General features: G+C 58.9%; 1 protein-coding gene across 1 annotated transcript in view; it reads left to right on the top strand.

Annotated features, from left to right (window-relative positions):
* The window catches only part of RUNX3 (RUNX family transcription factor 3), a 29,896-nt gene extending 16,455 nt beyond the window's left edge, over positions 1-13,441 (top strand). The window contains exons 4-5 of the mRNA XM_068537793.1: positions 5,389-5,547; positions 10,340-13,441. Of these exons, the coding sequence (XP_068393894.1) occupies positions 5,389-5,547; positions 10,340-10,884 (704 nt within the window). The 3' untranslated portion in view covers positions 10,885-13,441. The remainder of the gene's footprint in view (positions 1-5,388; positions 5,548-10,339) is intronic.
* Positions 13,442-15,858: the final 2,417 nt, after the last annotated feature.

Raw genomic sequence — 15,858 nt, 5'->3', positions numbered from 1 at the left:
AGGATCGTGGCCCTTGTAGACGACACGCGTGGCCTGCCTGGCACAGTGCTTGGCATGTCGTAGATGTCTGCTCAAGCGGTTGCCACTCTCATCACGGGGGCTCGTGTCGGGCCAGTGTGAAGGCAAGGGCAGGGCCCTGATGGCCCCTGGGTTTCCCCCTGAAGCACCAGGTACCTGGCAGGTGTGGGGACCCAGTGCTGGCCCGGTGCTGAGAGATGCCCCGGGAATGGAAGGAAGGGAGCCCCACCTGGAATCCAGCCTTCATCCTCGGGCTCCTGCCGCTGGACCCCGGGTGAGTCACCCGCCTGGCTGGGCCCCAGTATTCCTCCCCCAACTTTGATCCTTCTCACACACCTGCGAGGCTGGGCCCTCCCACTGTCCAGATCCACTGAGGAGGGGTTGTGAACCCAGAGTGCCTTCCTTGAGTGCCAAGGCCAGGTGGGCTGTTTAATTCTCCCGGCCTGTCCACACCCTCAGGAGTTAGAGCGTGAGCTCCACTTCACAGGTGACACAACTGTGGCCCAGTGGGAAAGAGCTGCCTGGGACAGGCCTGGGCCACTGGGCCCTGGAGGGTCATAAATGAGGATTGGAGCACTCATCAAGGTGACGTCGGAGGGGCTGTCAGTGAGTTGAGCCCAGGTGCTGCAGGCAGACGGGCAGCCCCAGCGAGGTCCAGAGGGCCAAAGTGGGGCCGTCCCCAGGCAGTCCCCCTCCTCTGCACAAAGTGCTCTACTTTGAAACACTTGGGGCCTGTCCTCTAGCTCATCCTCAACTCAGGGGTTAGACACTATGATAACCACTTGACAGGTGTGGAAACTGAGGCCCAGAGGAGCAGGGGGACTTGGTGGGTGAGAGCAGGGTGTGATTAGAGGGTTGGACTCTCAGCGCTGAGCCTCAGAGCAGGGCAGGGCCCCTGGTGGAGTCCACTGAGACCCTCTCATCTTCCTCTTTCCAGGCCTGTCCTCCTGCATCTGCTCTGGGCCCTGGGCCCGGGCTGGGCCCTAACACCCATTGTTTGGAGCCCCTGACTTTCCAAACCCGGGCTCCTTTCCTACAAGATGGGCTCCGGGAAGACAAGGTGGCCAGGTGCCTCTATGTGACCTCGAGCATGTTCCTGACCTTCACTGAGCCTCAGTTTTCTCACCTGTGAACTAGGGACAGTGGTAGACCCCCTCCTGGGGATAATGCAGGTGAAACAAGGCAGAGCGTGTCAACTGCTTAGACAGTGGAGTGGAGGAAGCGCTGAGTAAGTGTCAGCCGCTGTTTTTCTTTCCGTTCCTGCTAGCTACTGCTCTTAGCCTGCAGAGGCGCTGGGAGAAGGGGGCTTCCTGGAAGAGGCAGGGAATAAATACTAGAGAAACCCTGGGAGCAGGAGAAGCAACAGGAGGTGGTGATGGGAGGGCCCGGGAGCAAGCAGCCCTGCCTCCCTTCCTTCCGGGGGCCTCATCCTGGCCAGTCGCTGAGTCTTGCAGTCTTACGTCAGGGACTTTCAAAGCTAGAGGGGCCTCAGTGAGCAGTGTGTGCAGATGGGAAACTGAGTCCCAGCGTGAAAGGGCTGGGCCCCTGGTGACCTAGTGAGCTCCCCAGGGCTCCCCACCCAGCTCTCACTGTGGGCAGCCGAATGAAAGAGGTCTATTCTGAAGGCACATCTTCTTTCCTCGGGCACAGGGAGTTCCGTTCTGCTCCCAGTGTGAAGGCCCAGGCCCCGTGGCTCTGAGACTCTCTGGCGCCCTGGCCACGTGGAGCCACCTCAGCTCCCCTTTGCCCCTCCTGGGCCGTGGCTCCGGCCTTCCACAGCAACAAGAAAGCAGTTCCCTAAGTGCTGTTAAAACTCCTCCTCCAGGAAGTCTGCCCTACATGAAGGCAGAACAGCATGTGATGGAGCGTGCGCTCTGGGACCACATTACCTGATTTATATCCCAGACCAACCGCTTAGTGTAGGGCTCATCTTGAAGCCTCAGTGGCCCCATCTGTACAATGGGACCAAAAGGGAAGTGTCAGGCGAAAGAGCACTGGACTTGGAGTTGGGGTCTGGGTGCCGACGCCAGCTCCGCTGTCCTGGCTCTGTGTCCCGGACAGGACTTACCATCCTGGCCTCCGTGTCCTGGTCTCCATGTGGGGATGATAATCCTGCGTCCCTTGGCACGGGCTGGGGTAGAAGTGACCGTGCAGATGGTGGGGCCCCAGGTGGGTGGAGAGCGTCCGGTCACCTTGTTTGGCCAGCACTACGACCTGCGAGGGCACCATGATGCAGACACCGTGGCTTGGGGTAGGTGGGGGAAAGGGGTGAGGCTACCGGGCGGCAGAGCCCATCCTCAGACCCAGGCTGGCTGCGAACCCCTCCCTCCTTCCACTGGCCCACAGGAGTATCTCTAGACGCTTAGTGCACAGTGTGACTCAGAAACGGGACTCTATTAGCCAGTGGTGATAACAACAAGGCCTGAGGTTTTACACCAGCTTTCGTGTAACCCCACTGGCTCACTTCAAGCTTGTGGTTGACTAAGACACCCAGATCCTTTGCACCTGAGCTGCTGTCAGGTCAGTCTGCGGTCTCCAGATCTATCCAGCCGGCTTCCTGCCTGTTGAGACTGTTCTGACTTCATTCATGCCCCAGCTCATCCACATTGCCTTGCCATTTTCAGTGGCCTCAGCAGCAAGGGCAACAACATTTCCTCCAAGGCCGATCAGGACTGAGGCCAAGCCCTCCGGCACTTCCCTAGAGACTACGTCCTGAGGGGTATCCATTAGCCAGTCCTCGATGGCTAAGGTTAGACAACCAACCAGCAAATGAAATCCCAAACTTGGAGAATGCAAACTGGCGGCCCCTGAACAGGACATGTTCTACAAAGTGGTTGAGTTATTTTGTTGTTGTTTTCAGTATTTGAATTAATTGCCAACATATAAAATACGGGAGGTTTCACATAAAAGCAGGTTTATGGCTTCTGGTAAACTGGAAGCTCTGGCGACACTGGGTCCACCCCCATCAGGGCACCGGTCAGCTGGACGGGATGGCAACTGCCCCTTCTACAAGGCCCACCCTCTCCAGTCTGCCCCAGGCCCTACCCATCCCATGTGCCTCATTTATGTGACTTGCCCAGCCCCCATAGTCATCTAACTTAGTGGCCCCAGCTCCAGCCAAACTAACCCCAGCCCACGTTTTTCCTGTTGCCAAGGGTCCTGGGAGGTAGCAGTGGGGGGCCGGGGTGGGAGCCAGGTGGTTTCATTTTGGCTGCTGAGTGTCCCATGGGCTCGGGCCTGGGGCCTCCTCGGAGGAGAAAGTGGGTCCCTGGTTCTTGGTGACTTGCTGAGCCCATTGAGGCTCCCAGGACAACCTGTTCCATTTCTAAGGGCTCTCAGATGCCTATTTGAGCTTGTGACAGGGGTGTGTAGCGAGACGAGGGGCCTGTGGGTACCAGAATCCATTGCATCCCACTTTTGAAAATCAGAAATCAGGCCCATTCTGAAGCCTCCACCTCTGTCCCCTCACTTCCAATGGCAGTGAAGAGTCATCTCACACTTTCCAGGCCCCTAGGATGCCATTTTCCAAGCCTCAGCAAGCATGGTGAGGAGTTTTGTTTTACCTCCCACTACCTCTCTCTCCTTCTTTCGCTGTCAATCTAGAAAATTCCTCGTGTCACTGAAGACCCCAGAACTCAGGCAAGCCCTCCCCTCTCCCTCAGCCCCTCCCCACACTTCTTTTCCAAGGATCCCAAGTCTAAGACATCCTCCCTCTTTCCTCGCTGTGTGACCTCGGGCAAGCCTCTTCACCTCTCTGAACTGCAGTCCTCTTGTCTGTAAAAAGAGGACCAGGCCCACCTGTCTGCCTGGCCTCCTCCCTCAGGGTCGGGTGGAGCCAAACGGGCCAACCTCGGCTGACAGGCTGATCAGGAGAGCCCAGGAATGTCCGGTCCTCTCAGTGAGGAGTCATCTGCCCTGGAGAAATCCCCCGACACAAGGAGGGGTGTGAACAGAGAGATTCCTGGGAGTCCTGCATGCAGGGGGATAACTTGGAAGTGAGCTAAGTGTCCATCTGAGAGGAACGGCTGAGGAGACTGCGGCCTCCAGGGGATGTGCCGAGCAGGAACGAGGGACACCCACAGGCTTAGTGAGGCCGCCCCGCCCCCACTTGTTGCTCCTCACTGTGCCCCAGGGTGGGCTCCCCAGGTTGTTTCTCTGGGGCTGGGTGACTCTCTCCATCTATCAGATGAGGAAACTGAGGTGGCCCCCCAGGTGTGCTACTGAAAGAGCAAGTTAGAGAATGATACAGCCAGGCTGAGACCATTCAAGAAAGTTCTGTGAGAAACTTGCTCTGTGTTCTGCATGCACGTGAAACCAAAAAAAGGCTGGAAAGAAGGACCTCCAAATTGATCACGTGGGGATTTCTGGGCAGGGATTTAGGGTGGGTCAGAGGAGCCATTTTTGTAGCTATTCATATGTTGCTTGTGAAATGTAAAATGAGTAATTGAAAAAGTGGTGTGTGTGTGTGTGTGTGTGTGTGTGAGAGAGAGAGAGAGAGAGAGAGAGGTGGTGGTCCCCGCAAGCCTGATGTCATTCAAGAAGCCTTGAGGGTGGCCTCGGCTGGCTGCTTAAAGGCAGGGGCATGGCCATCTTGACCCTGCCAGCTCCTCCAGGGTCTCGGACACAAGGCTGGGGTCCTTCCTGTGTGGGCCGTGGCAGAGGGATACTGGGAAATGCTGGCAGTTTCTCCAAGTGCGATGCCCAAGCCAGGTGCACTGGTCCCCTGTCCCCAGCTTCGGGACGGAGATGGGAGTCCAGCCCCTCACACAGCGCCCCACTCCATTTCCCAGCATCGTGGTGTATTTCCCCTCCTGAGACCCAGAGGGGAGAAGGCGTGTGCTGGGGGTCCCAGGGTAGCTCTGGGCTGGAGGAGCCAGCATTCCCATTCCGGGGCCATCTCCCATGCCTCTTGCAGATGTGAATGGCGGGCAGGATGGATGCTGGGGGGCAGACAGCGACAGCATCCCTGGGTTCTCGCCCTGCCTCCCATGGGAGCCTGCTTAAGCCCCTTTCCCGTGCCTGTTGCCTCAGATTCCCCTTCTGCCAAAAAGCGTAACGTAGAGGTGTAGGTCGCAGGCTTTGATTTGAACCCTGAGTTCAGATCTTGACTCCACAACTTACTGGCTCTGTGGCCTGGAACCTCTTTGAGCCTCACCTATGGCATAAGAAGGTAGGAGTGAGATGATGGCAGCCCCAGGACAGCACGTACTGACCATTCTCTGTTCAGAAGAGACATCGGTAGTGGCCTATGGGTTCTCCCTGCAGAGGCCTAAGGTTAGACCTCAGGGAGAACTTCCCAGCAGAGCAAGGCATTTCTGCCCCCCTGAGACTCTCGGGGACCAGCTTCTCATGGGCTCCCATGCTCTGCAGGGCATCGACAGAAGCTGGAGGACCAGACCAAGGCATTCCCCGACCGCTTCGGGGACCTGGAGCGCCTGCGCATGCGGGTGACGCCGAGCACGCCCAGCCCCCGAGGCTCGCTCAGCACCACCAGCCACTTCAGCAGCCAGGCCCAGACCCCCATCCAAGGTACGGCACAGGGAGGTGGGGGCTGCGGTGGGAGAAGGGGGCGGGGGCCTGGAAGTGGTCTCTCTGCTCCAGAACAAAAGCTCATGCCAGGGTCGTTGGCTGCACCACCCTGGTGTTTGTTATAAAGGAGCACCAGTGCTCCTACACGGTCCTGGGCTCAGCCCTTCCTTCATTCATTCAGCAAACGTTTATTGCCGCTCGCCCTGTGCCGTCGTGGTGCCTGGCCCCAGGGATGAGTAGACAGGCACAGTCCCTGCCCTCCAGGAGCTCCCCGTCCCCTGCGGGAAATGGGTATTAGTCCCCCAGTGCACCCGTTAAAGTTGGGCAGGACTCGCCCAAGGAGCCTGAGACAGACACATGTCTGCCAAGGACACCATGGCCCCCCAGGCCTCAGCTTTCTCATCTGAAAGCGGGGTGGTGGTGGATGCCTCTGCCTGGGCCTTGGGTGACATTCACATGACGTTACTGCACTCAAACTTCGTAAACTGTGAAGTGAATTTGTCCCTGGAAAGAGACAGAGCATCTCCTGAGAAAGGTCCCCACCTGGCCCAGAGACTCTTCCCAAACAGGAAGGAGGAGGGAGGCCTCTGGGCGGAGGCCCAGGATGGAGTCTTTACGCCTTGGCCGGATGGACACGGCAGGCACGTGTGAGCCTAAGTCTCGGGCAGGCAGTCCAGGTGTACAGGGCCTGGCACATAGCAGGTGCTTAGTAGGTGGTCAAATGGTGAATATCTACTCTGCTCTCTAGGTTCTCTTGGCCAGTGGGTTGGGGTGCAGGAGGCTGAGTGCACAGCTGACCCTCAGGCCAGGCAGGGACGGACAGTGCTCGTCACCAGTGCTGGACGCGGCCGGGAGGGCTGGCTGCTGCTGTCATGCACCGTGGGTGTCTGTTCTTTCTTGGTCCTCCAGGCCCTAGTTAGAACCCATTTGGCAGATGAGTGAATTGAGGCTTAAGAGGTTAAGGGCCACTCTTGGGTCACACAGCACATCAATGACCAGGTTCAAAGTGTCCACAGCACCTGCCCCCAGGAACTTCCTGTACTTCTGAGGGCAGAAGCAAGGGAGTCCCTACTGGGTCTCTCTATTAAGGGAGGCCCTGCCCCCAGCCCTGGCCATGTGTGCCAGGCACAATGCCATGGCAGGGGGACTTGATGCAGCCCCCTGGTGTGAAGAGACGGTACCTCCCTTCTGGCCTGGGAAGCTGGGCCTTGGCCCTGCTGAGCCCCCAAGGTGGGGAGAGGCACCAGGTCCAGGCTTTTAGCCACGGGCTGTCGAGCTTGAGACACTCAGCAACTCTTGAGCCAGGGGGCGCTGCAGGGTGGAGGGGTCTGAGCTCAAGAGACAGCAAGAGGTCCTCTGGGCTCATGCCCACCCCTGCCCAGAAGCTGTCTGTGCTCCCGTTCCCGGCAGGCCAGCCTTTGTGCAGGTACAGTGGTCTAACACTCCAGGCCTTTCCCTGACATGGGCAGAGCTGGGGCCCAGCCAGGGGGCCCTGGAACCCAGCAAGTGGGGGCTAACAGTGGCGTCCTGTCCAGCAGCTCCCGTGGAAGGAGAACCCACCTCTCTTTCCACTTGTGTGGACGTGGCTTGGGAATCAGCACCTGCCGGAGCCTGAGGCAGGCCTACCCACCCTCTGTCCAGCCCCAGAGGGCCAGGCCTAGCCCAGCAGCAGGCAGAGCCCCTGCCTCCCCCGAGGCTGGGAGGAGAGGAGGTCGGGCCTGTGTGGGATAGTGGCTGACCCAGTCCTTCCCCTTCTGCTGTATCCTGAGGCAGGGTGCTCGCTAGCCACCCACAGCATTGGACTTCAGGCAGCCGCTGTGGCCCTTCACACCAGCCAGGCCTCCCCGTCCTCAGGCCTGTCCCCTTTGGAGTGAGAGGAAGGGCTTTTGACAACCAAGACCAAGGAAGGAACATGAACTTTGCAGTCAGGTGGACCTGGCTAGGAATTCGGGCTCTGCCAGGCACTGGCTGTGTGATCTTAGGCAAGTCGCTTCACCTCTCTGAGCCTCAGTTTTCTCATCTGTAAAGTGGGAAGAAGGAGGTATCTGTCACGGGGGTGTTGGCAGGGCCAGGCTTGGGGAGTCCCTCTCACTGGCCCTCCCCTTCTGGTGGGACAAGCCTCTACTTTCAGACTCCATCCTGGGGGGTCCCCCTCAGGATACCCCGCCACCACTTCTCTTGGTTCCTGTTAATAGCTTTGACCCCCCAGCTTTGGTGACTGGCAAGCAGTGCCGAGGCCCCAACCCCTCCGTACCCCAGCCCCCAGCCCCCCCGGCTGTGGCCGCCCACAATGGGGGCTTCTCACAGCTCAAAGGCCTCATTCAGCCACCACACAGCAGCTGGGGCAATTTGGAGAAGAAAATAAACATTTCCTTCCAGTGTTGGGATTGGCTGCTCGACAGCGGCCTGGCCAGCTCGGGTTTCTTGGGGCTACTGGGCTGGAGGGGGCGGGGCTGGGGGCAGGAGCTGAGGGGGTGCTGAGGGCAGATGCTCCCCCCACCCTGGGAGGGAGGCAGGAGAGGACAGTGGCAGGGCTGGGCAGGCCTGCCCACAGCCCACATGACCCCCGAGGGCCACACGCACCCAGGCCCACCTGGCACGGCCTTGTTTCCCGGGCTGCAGCCCTGCCATCGCATCCTGGGCTCCCTGTTTGGGCTCCCTTTGTTTTGAAAAAGGGGTTCCTGTCAGGCGGCAGCGCTCGCTTCCCCGGGCTCAGAGGAAGGTGTTAGCCTCATGCTTGGCTGTGCTTGGGGTGCCAGGCACTGCCAACAAGGCTCCTCCCCTGGGGTTCAGAGATGAGGGCAGGAGCCGGGCTCCTCTGACCCCCTAGGCTTCAGGGCAACACTGACCAGCCAAGAGATCTGTTAGGGAGGGTCCAGATGTGCCAGAAGGCCCCCGTCTCCTGGACCCTAGCCCCCACATCTCCCCACCTGGAGCCCAGAGCCTCATCCCGTATCATCCACATCCGGGACCAGAGCCTGCTGCTGAGGAGAACACCCCCCCAGCTGAGCTGGGAAGACCCCAAAGTCCAGAGAAGTTACGGGTCTTATCTGAGGTCGCACAGCACCTCAAGCAGATCTGGGGAAGTGAGGCCTGAGGGCACCTGCAGCTCTAGCCTCAGCCACGCCTCAGGCACGGCAGGCAGTGCACACCCGGAGCTGGCCAGGGGCAGAGGCTGGGCTCCTCCTGAGCCGTCTCTGGCCCCTAGTCTTTGGTGGACAGAGGCCTTGGGGACAGACAGACTTTAGTCTGCTGCTGAGGGCTCATCCACCTCCCCACTGCTGCCCAGAGTCACCCCTTTGGCCAGGGTACAAGGAAGGCCCAGGGTCAGGGGCTCATCTTTGCAGGGCCCTGAATGAGCCGGTTGTCCTGAGTGCCCAGAACAGGAGGTGTCACAGCTGCAGTGGCAGCACAAACCCTCATCAGGCCCCTGCTCTGTGCTCAGTAGGCACTTTACATGTATTAACTAATTTAATCCCTAGGAACTGTTATTGTCTCCATTTTTCATGTGGGACAACTTGATGCACAGAGAGGTTTAGTGACTTGCCCAAGGACACACAGCTAGTAAGTGTTAGAACTAAGATAAGTATCCAACCTCAGAGACCACACAGTTAACCTTCAGTCTGTGCTGCCTCAAAGATGGGACAGTTACCCTTCAGGCACGTGTCAGAACTCAGGACTGAGAGCCCTAGGATTCTGTGTAGGTCCAATGTGCTGTGTGACACTCAGGCAAGTGCCTCACCCTCTCTGAGTCTCAGTCTTCCTACCAAGGGGTTTAGACTCAATCCTGAAGCCCCTTTGAGTGTTGAGGTTTGGGGGGTCTGTGATTACAAAAGTACGGGGCAGAGGCTGGGATACTTTTGTCTTGGAGCCAACTCCTGGGGGAGCCAGGGTGGGGCCTGGGCTGGACACTGGGTCTCTCTGTGACAAGGGCAGGGTCCAGGCCACCAAGCCCCTCTCGCTGCCGTCTGTCTCACTTTGCTGTGGAGGCGGGTGAGGGTGGCATCTGATCCCTGTCTGGCCACCAGTCAGCTCCAGCTTGCAGGGCTGCCCTGGAGACACAGGCCCAGGCTGAGGCCGGGGCGGGGGGACGGGGATGGACAGAGCTGCCGTGGACCCAGCTCCCACAGCACAGGCGGAAGCTCCCGTAACCTAACTGAGCCCCACCTGGGCAGGAGAGGTGCAGGTGCACGCGCACGTACACCCCAGCGGGAGCAGAAAGCAGAGGCCTCGTGATGAGTTCCAGTCCTTTCTGTGCAGCATCAGGAGAATCCATCTTTCTCTCTCTGCCTGGTTCCTCGTCTGCGAGAGCAGGGCCTGACTCCCAATCTCACAGGACCGTTGGAGACCCTCTTTACCGAGAGCGAGAGAGGGAGGGCGAACCTGCCGGGCCAGGCTGTTGGGCGGCCTGTGCTGGCCCCGCCCTTGGCTCCCCACGCACCCACAGCCCAGCGGGGAGCCCACCTGCCCCCTCGACAGGCCTCTGCACGGCTAGGCTGGGAAGAGGATGCCGGGAGGAGAGAAAAGCCCTCCCCCTGCTCTGCCTGCTCCGGCAGCGCCCGGAGCCACCCACAGCCCAGACCCCTGCTCGCACCTGCTTCCCAGGTGGGGCCGGGTTGGGAATCAGCAGGCTGCAGCCCCCGAGCAGCTCAGGGCGGTCGGAGCAGAGCCACATGTAGCACCAGGGATCCCCCCAGATGGGCCTGTAAACCAGAGCCCGAGGGCATTCGTGAAGAAAGGCCGCCGGGGTGGTGTCGGGCAGTGACTGACCATCCTCCTTGCTGTCCCCCAGGCGCCTCCGACCTGAACCCTTTCTCCGACCCCCGCCAGTTTGACCGCTCCTTCGCAGCGCTGCCGACCCTCCCGGAGAGCCGCTTCCCCGACCCCCGGATGCATTACCCAGGGGCCATGTCGGCCGCCTTCCCCTACAGCGCCACCCCCTCGGGCACGAGCATCAGCAGCCTCGGCGTGGCCAGCATGCCGGCCACCGGCCGCTTCCACCACACCTACCTCCCACCGCCCTACCCGGGGGCCCCGCAGAACCAGAGCGGGCCCTTCCAGGCCAACCCTTCCCCCTACCACCTCTACTACGGCACTTCCTCCGGCTCTTACCAGTTCTCCATGGTGGCCGGCAGCAGCAGCGCTGGCGACCGCTCGCCCACCCGCATGCTGGCCTCCTGCCCCAGCAGCGCCGCCTCTGTCGCCACCGGCAACCTCATGAACCCCAGCCTGGGTGGCCAGAGCGACGGCGTGGAGGCCGATGGCAGCCACAGCAACTCGCCTACCGCCCTGAGCACGCCCGGCCGCATGGACGAGGCCGTGTGGCGGCCCTACTGACCGCCCGGGTCCAAGTGGACTGCTCCCGCTGATGGCGGGGAGCCCAGGAACCTTCCAGACAAGTGGCGGGCCCAGCTCCAAGGCTCAGGGCACTCATGGGACTTAACGCTTCACGGCAGCTGTGGGCCCAGGGGCCATGGTCCTGGGGCCCAGAGCTGGTGGCTGGCTCTGAGAGCATCTGGTCCAGCCACGTCTTTGTACAGAGGGGTCGGGACCTCCCCCAGGACCCCGCCCCCAGCCCAGATCCTACTCATCTCATCCCACGTCCCTGTGGGAGAAGTAGCCTCCTCCTGCCACCTCCCCTGGAATGACCTGGCTGTCCCCAGCTATGCCCACTGCTGTCATGGGGCCCAGGCCTCCTGGGACAGAGACCATCTCTGTTCTAGAGCGAGGCGGCATTTGCCCACATGGTTTGGCCTCTTATCCTCGGGACCCTAGAAAGACCTCCCCACCCTTACCTTCCTCAGAGACCCCGCATCCTGTGGGCCCAGCCCTCTCTCTGCATTTACACAAGTTGAGTCACAACTGGAAGGTCCCCCAGCCCTGAGCGGGGCTCGCTTATGGTTTGGATGGGGAAGGAACCCCTCCAGAGGCCCCAGGGAATCGCTAGCAGAGATGGAATGAGGATACCCCCAGGCCTGCCCCCCAGCTCTGCTTCCCTACAACTCCTGGCAGCTAAGGGCCCGACCCCATCCCAGCCGTCCGTGGGTCCCAGGCCCCAGAGCAGACTGGCCTGCGGTAGCAGGCCCCTAAAACCGGGGAAGACACCTGCAGACAGGTTCTCCATGCACTTTACCAGTCCGAGGCATTCGCCCTCTGTTCTCTCAGTGGGGGCTGGGAAGGGTCCCTTCCCCCCTAGGCTGGTCTCAAAATTGCCATTTTTGGAGAGAGCACCAGGACCAGACAGGTCCTACCAGAGAGCCTTGGGGTAAGGGTTCGTGGGGTCAGATGTCAGCATCCCTGGCCCACCTAGGTCCAGCCAAGCTGTGCACAGCCAAGCTGTGCCCCGGACCCGCAGCCTCGTGGGAAGGCCCAGCCAAACCTTCCAATCTCTGACACACAACTCTCCGTCTTTAACCAGTCTGCTCCCAAAGCAGTCTTGAACAAAAAACCAGTTTTTAAAGCTGATTTTAGAGAAAGAAGTTTGTCAAACATTTTCAGACACGCGATCTCTTACAGGAAAAGGCCCCATGATAGTGAACGATATCCCTCCCCCTCCAAGAGTGTGGAATTGTTAGGATCCCTAAACCTCCTCAAGAGGTCGCAGTCCTTCAGCAGCATCCCACCAGCTTGCGCCGAAGGCCAGCCTGGTGCAGAACAAAGGGAGCGCTGGTGAGATGCTGGAATCTCAAGTCTGTGGCTCTCGGGCATTTGTCCGAGAGGACGTGTGGGTGTCCCGGTAGAGGTGGGAGGGATGTGGGGGAGCACGGTGGCTGCGTGATGGCAGAACACAAGAGCTGTGAAGGGCTTGGCAGCCTCAGCTCAGCCCCTGCTGTGCTCACAGGGGAAGTATTACAGTTTACAAGTGGGAAAGCAGGCCTTGCCCGAGGGTTTAAGCATGTCCGAGTTTTTTTCGTTCTAGAAAGGCATAAAAAACCCATGTCTGAATTTTTTAGTTCTCGAAAGGCGTAAGTGGAAAAGGACAAAACTCTTATAAGCATTGGGCAGCATGTGGCTTTTAGCCATTGTTTCAGCCCCATCCTCCGTGGATGTGGAAATCTCCCCTACAAAATGCTCCTTAGCGGTTGTCTCTGTAATAGCACGTGGCCTGCCTGCCACCGCACCCTGTAACAACCGCCAGATAAGCACATGAGATACACGCTCAGACAGGGTAGGAGGTCCTTCTGGTGATCTTATTCAAACCCCTCTTGCTACAGCTTCTCTTGTCCTGCCCTCACTGGAAAAAGCAGTCCCCTGCTTTTATCTCTTCAAAATAGCTGCTGGGGGGATCCTGCTGACTCCCTTCAGCTGGGGGAGGTGGGGGGATCTCTCCACCCCTTCTCAGGAAGCAGCTACAAATCCATTGCCCTCGTGTCTCCTCCTCTCCTCTTTGGTTGTAGACTGGCCCCAGGCCCCAGTGGGAGGCACCCTTGGGTTCCCAGTGCCCAGCACTTTGTAGCCCCTCCCCAGATTACTATCCCTTCCTGACATCCAAGGCCCCCGTGGGGGCAGGGACAGGAAATAAATCGACCCCCTCCCAGCAACTCCCTGACTCGAAGTGATGGCAGCCGTGCTGAGTCTTTTTTAAGGCCCATAGTGGGTACAGACAGCTTGGGTCCTTATTTACAAGGCTGCTTTGAAGTTGTACTAGGCAAACACACTGATTTAGAAAGCACAAGGAAACGAAGGGTTTTGGGCACCATATTACTGTAAGCCTCTTGGTGGTGGGTACGGATACGTTGTGACATATTGTCATGCTGAGGAGTTAATACCTGCTATACTCATATCTTCCGTAAAACCGACCCAGGGCTGGGAAGAAGGTGGAGAGGGATGGAAACTGCTTTGCACTATAATTTGCTTGGTGTGTTTGTTTTTAATGCACAACTTCCGTGTACAGTAAACTGTCTTCTATACTATTTAACAGTAAAATGAAATTTTGACTGATTTGTTACAATAATATAACTCTGAGATGTGTTGAAGGATCTCAATGCCAGACTTCTAGAGCTGTATGCGTGGGGGGTGGGAGAGGATGGGAGTCCTCCCACCATGGCCAGGGAGGAATGGGGCAGGGCCTGGGGACAGGAGCAGGACTGACCCCACTGCTTTGGAGATCCCCAGCGCTTTGGCCTCCCTGCATCCGGCTCCATCTGGAAGGGCCCCAGAGACCACCCTGGGTGAATGCAGCTGGTGAGGCCTCTCCCATGTGTGGCTGGAACCCCAGAGGAATATCAGGTCTTCAAGGTGCCACCATCCCTTCTCCCTTCACAGGTGGCCCATGACTTTTCACAAGTCAACAGAACAGGCAGAGCATCTGTTCCAGCTCGCCCCCAGGCTCTGAGTTGGGAAGGGGGCATAGGTAGGTGGACCGTGAAGCAGCCTTGGTGAGAGCCCATCTCTGGGAACTGTTTGCTGCAATACTGATAAGTTAGCAGCAATCAGAACTGCAAAGCAATCAGCTATGTCAGCTCCCCCGTTTTGCAGATGAGGCGACTAAGGTGCAAAGAGGGGGTGTAATCTGGCCCCACAGCTCCGCGGAGGAGTTTGTGGCTGATGGTGAGGGCGGCGGGTGTGAGGGTGTGGGGACTTGGCTTGACAGCCTCCCCAAGCCTGCCAGCAAGGAGGCCTGGCCCACTGTGCCTGTCCAGCTGGGGCTTGGGGAGGGGAAATTTCATAAAACACCTTATTTTTGAGTGAAAATACTTCAAAAGCTAATCCCAAGACTTTGCCCTGTTCAGTTAGGTTGGTCTGCCTGAAACCCAACACCCGACAGGAAGTTCCCCTTTCCCCAGCCTAAACCCTGATCCCCGCCCCTCTGCGCTGAAGCACCCCTTCTGCCCCAGGGCCAGCAGAGTCTTCTCTGAGCAGGGTCCCAGCCAGAGCTGCAGAACTACTCTGTGGGTGTGCTCTGAGTGCCGTCTGCCCGGATGAGCAGGAATGGTCCTGAAGCAGCATCTATAAGACAACACTCTGCTTCCGTAATGTGTGTTTATTTGGGGGCCCTTTGTAGGGAATGATGGAGGTTATGAGGGAGCCACAGTTCAAGCTCCTCCCCGCTGGCCACACTTTGGTGCCACAGCTGATACAAGAGGAGGTGTGGCCTCCAGAGCCCCTGACTCAAAGCTCCATCACCTTACCCCTAGCAAGCACAGACCAGCCCACCCAGGTTCCCAAAGGGAAACTGAGGCCCAGAGAAGTCCAGGACTTGCCTGAGGTCACACAGGCTGCTGGGGGAAGAGCTGCAGTAACCATATCAGCCTGCAGGTGGCAGCAGGTGGGGAGCGTGAACATGCCCCTCCAGAGAAGGGGGAAAAGGGACTTGCCTCAGTTATGGCCGGAATTCAGGTTAGGTGTTGGAAGGAACTTCCTGACCTCAGGGGGTTCATCCCAGAAGGGCCTGGAAAAAATCTTGATATGGAGGAAGGGTTTCCTTTCCTTCCTTAGCTATGTGCCTGTGGGAGGTCCCTGTCCTTCTCTGAGCCTCCCTTTTTATTCAGATATTACACAAGCACCTACTGTATGCCAGGTATGTAGTAGAAGTATCATATGCCAGGTATGTAGTATCAAGTCCCATGATCCCCAAAGGCCCTGCTTTGGGACAGGGGTTTACTCGGCTTGAAGGAAAGGTTGACATCCCTGGCCCAGCATCCCCAGCCTGCTGGAGCCCAGGCCTGAGCCCCCCACCTCCTGCACCTCCCGTCAAGGGTAAGGGGGCCATTTTGTTCCAGAGTCTGGGAGCCCCTGGACTCTAGAATTCCATTTTGAGGCTCGAGGAGCTAGTCCCGTTTGGGCAGTGCCTACGGGTTCACCAGCCGTGTCAGGCCACAGCCTGTGTCCGGCCTGGCCAGAGGCTGAGAGAGGTGGTCCAGGCCTTGGGACTCCCAGGGGTGGTCTCCCTGGGCACTGGACTGATCTTGGCACCTCCTGAGGGGTGAAGTGGTCCCAGACAGACTTGAAAGTGCTGGGCTTCTGGCCGTGGAGACCGCTTTGGCTTATATAGTGAGAGGTGGATGTCCCGGCAGGGGTCTAAGGCCCCAGGTAATGATGTGTGCCCAAGGGAAGAACTGTGAGGGCCGGAGGAGACCGCAGTGAGGGGCTGCCGGTGCGGGGCCAGCGCCGGTGTTCTGGGGAAGGGCCTCAGCCTGACTTACTCCCCCCTTTCCCCAGACTGCACCCCACAAACACAGCCAGCCAGGACCCCCAGTATGGCCCAGGGGGCAGCTCTCAGCTGCACCAGACACCCAGCGTGGCCACCGGGGAACGCACCTCAGTGGGTCGGTTCATTCTGGGGTCGTAAATGAAATAAGCTGTCAAAAG

This window comes from Eschrichtius robustus, chromosome 3 (genome assembly GCF_028021215.1).
Source record: "Eschrichtius robustus isolate mEscRob2 chromosome 3, mEscRob2.pri, whole genome shotgun sequence".
NCBI classification, from domain to species: domain Eukaryota; kingdom Metazoa; phylum Chordata; class Mammalia; order Artiodactyla; family Eschrichtiidae; genus Eschrichtius; species Eschrichtius robustus.
Note: the sequence above shows the minus strand (reverse complement) of the source record. Positions and strands in the feature narration are given on the sequence as shown.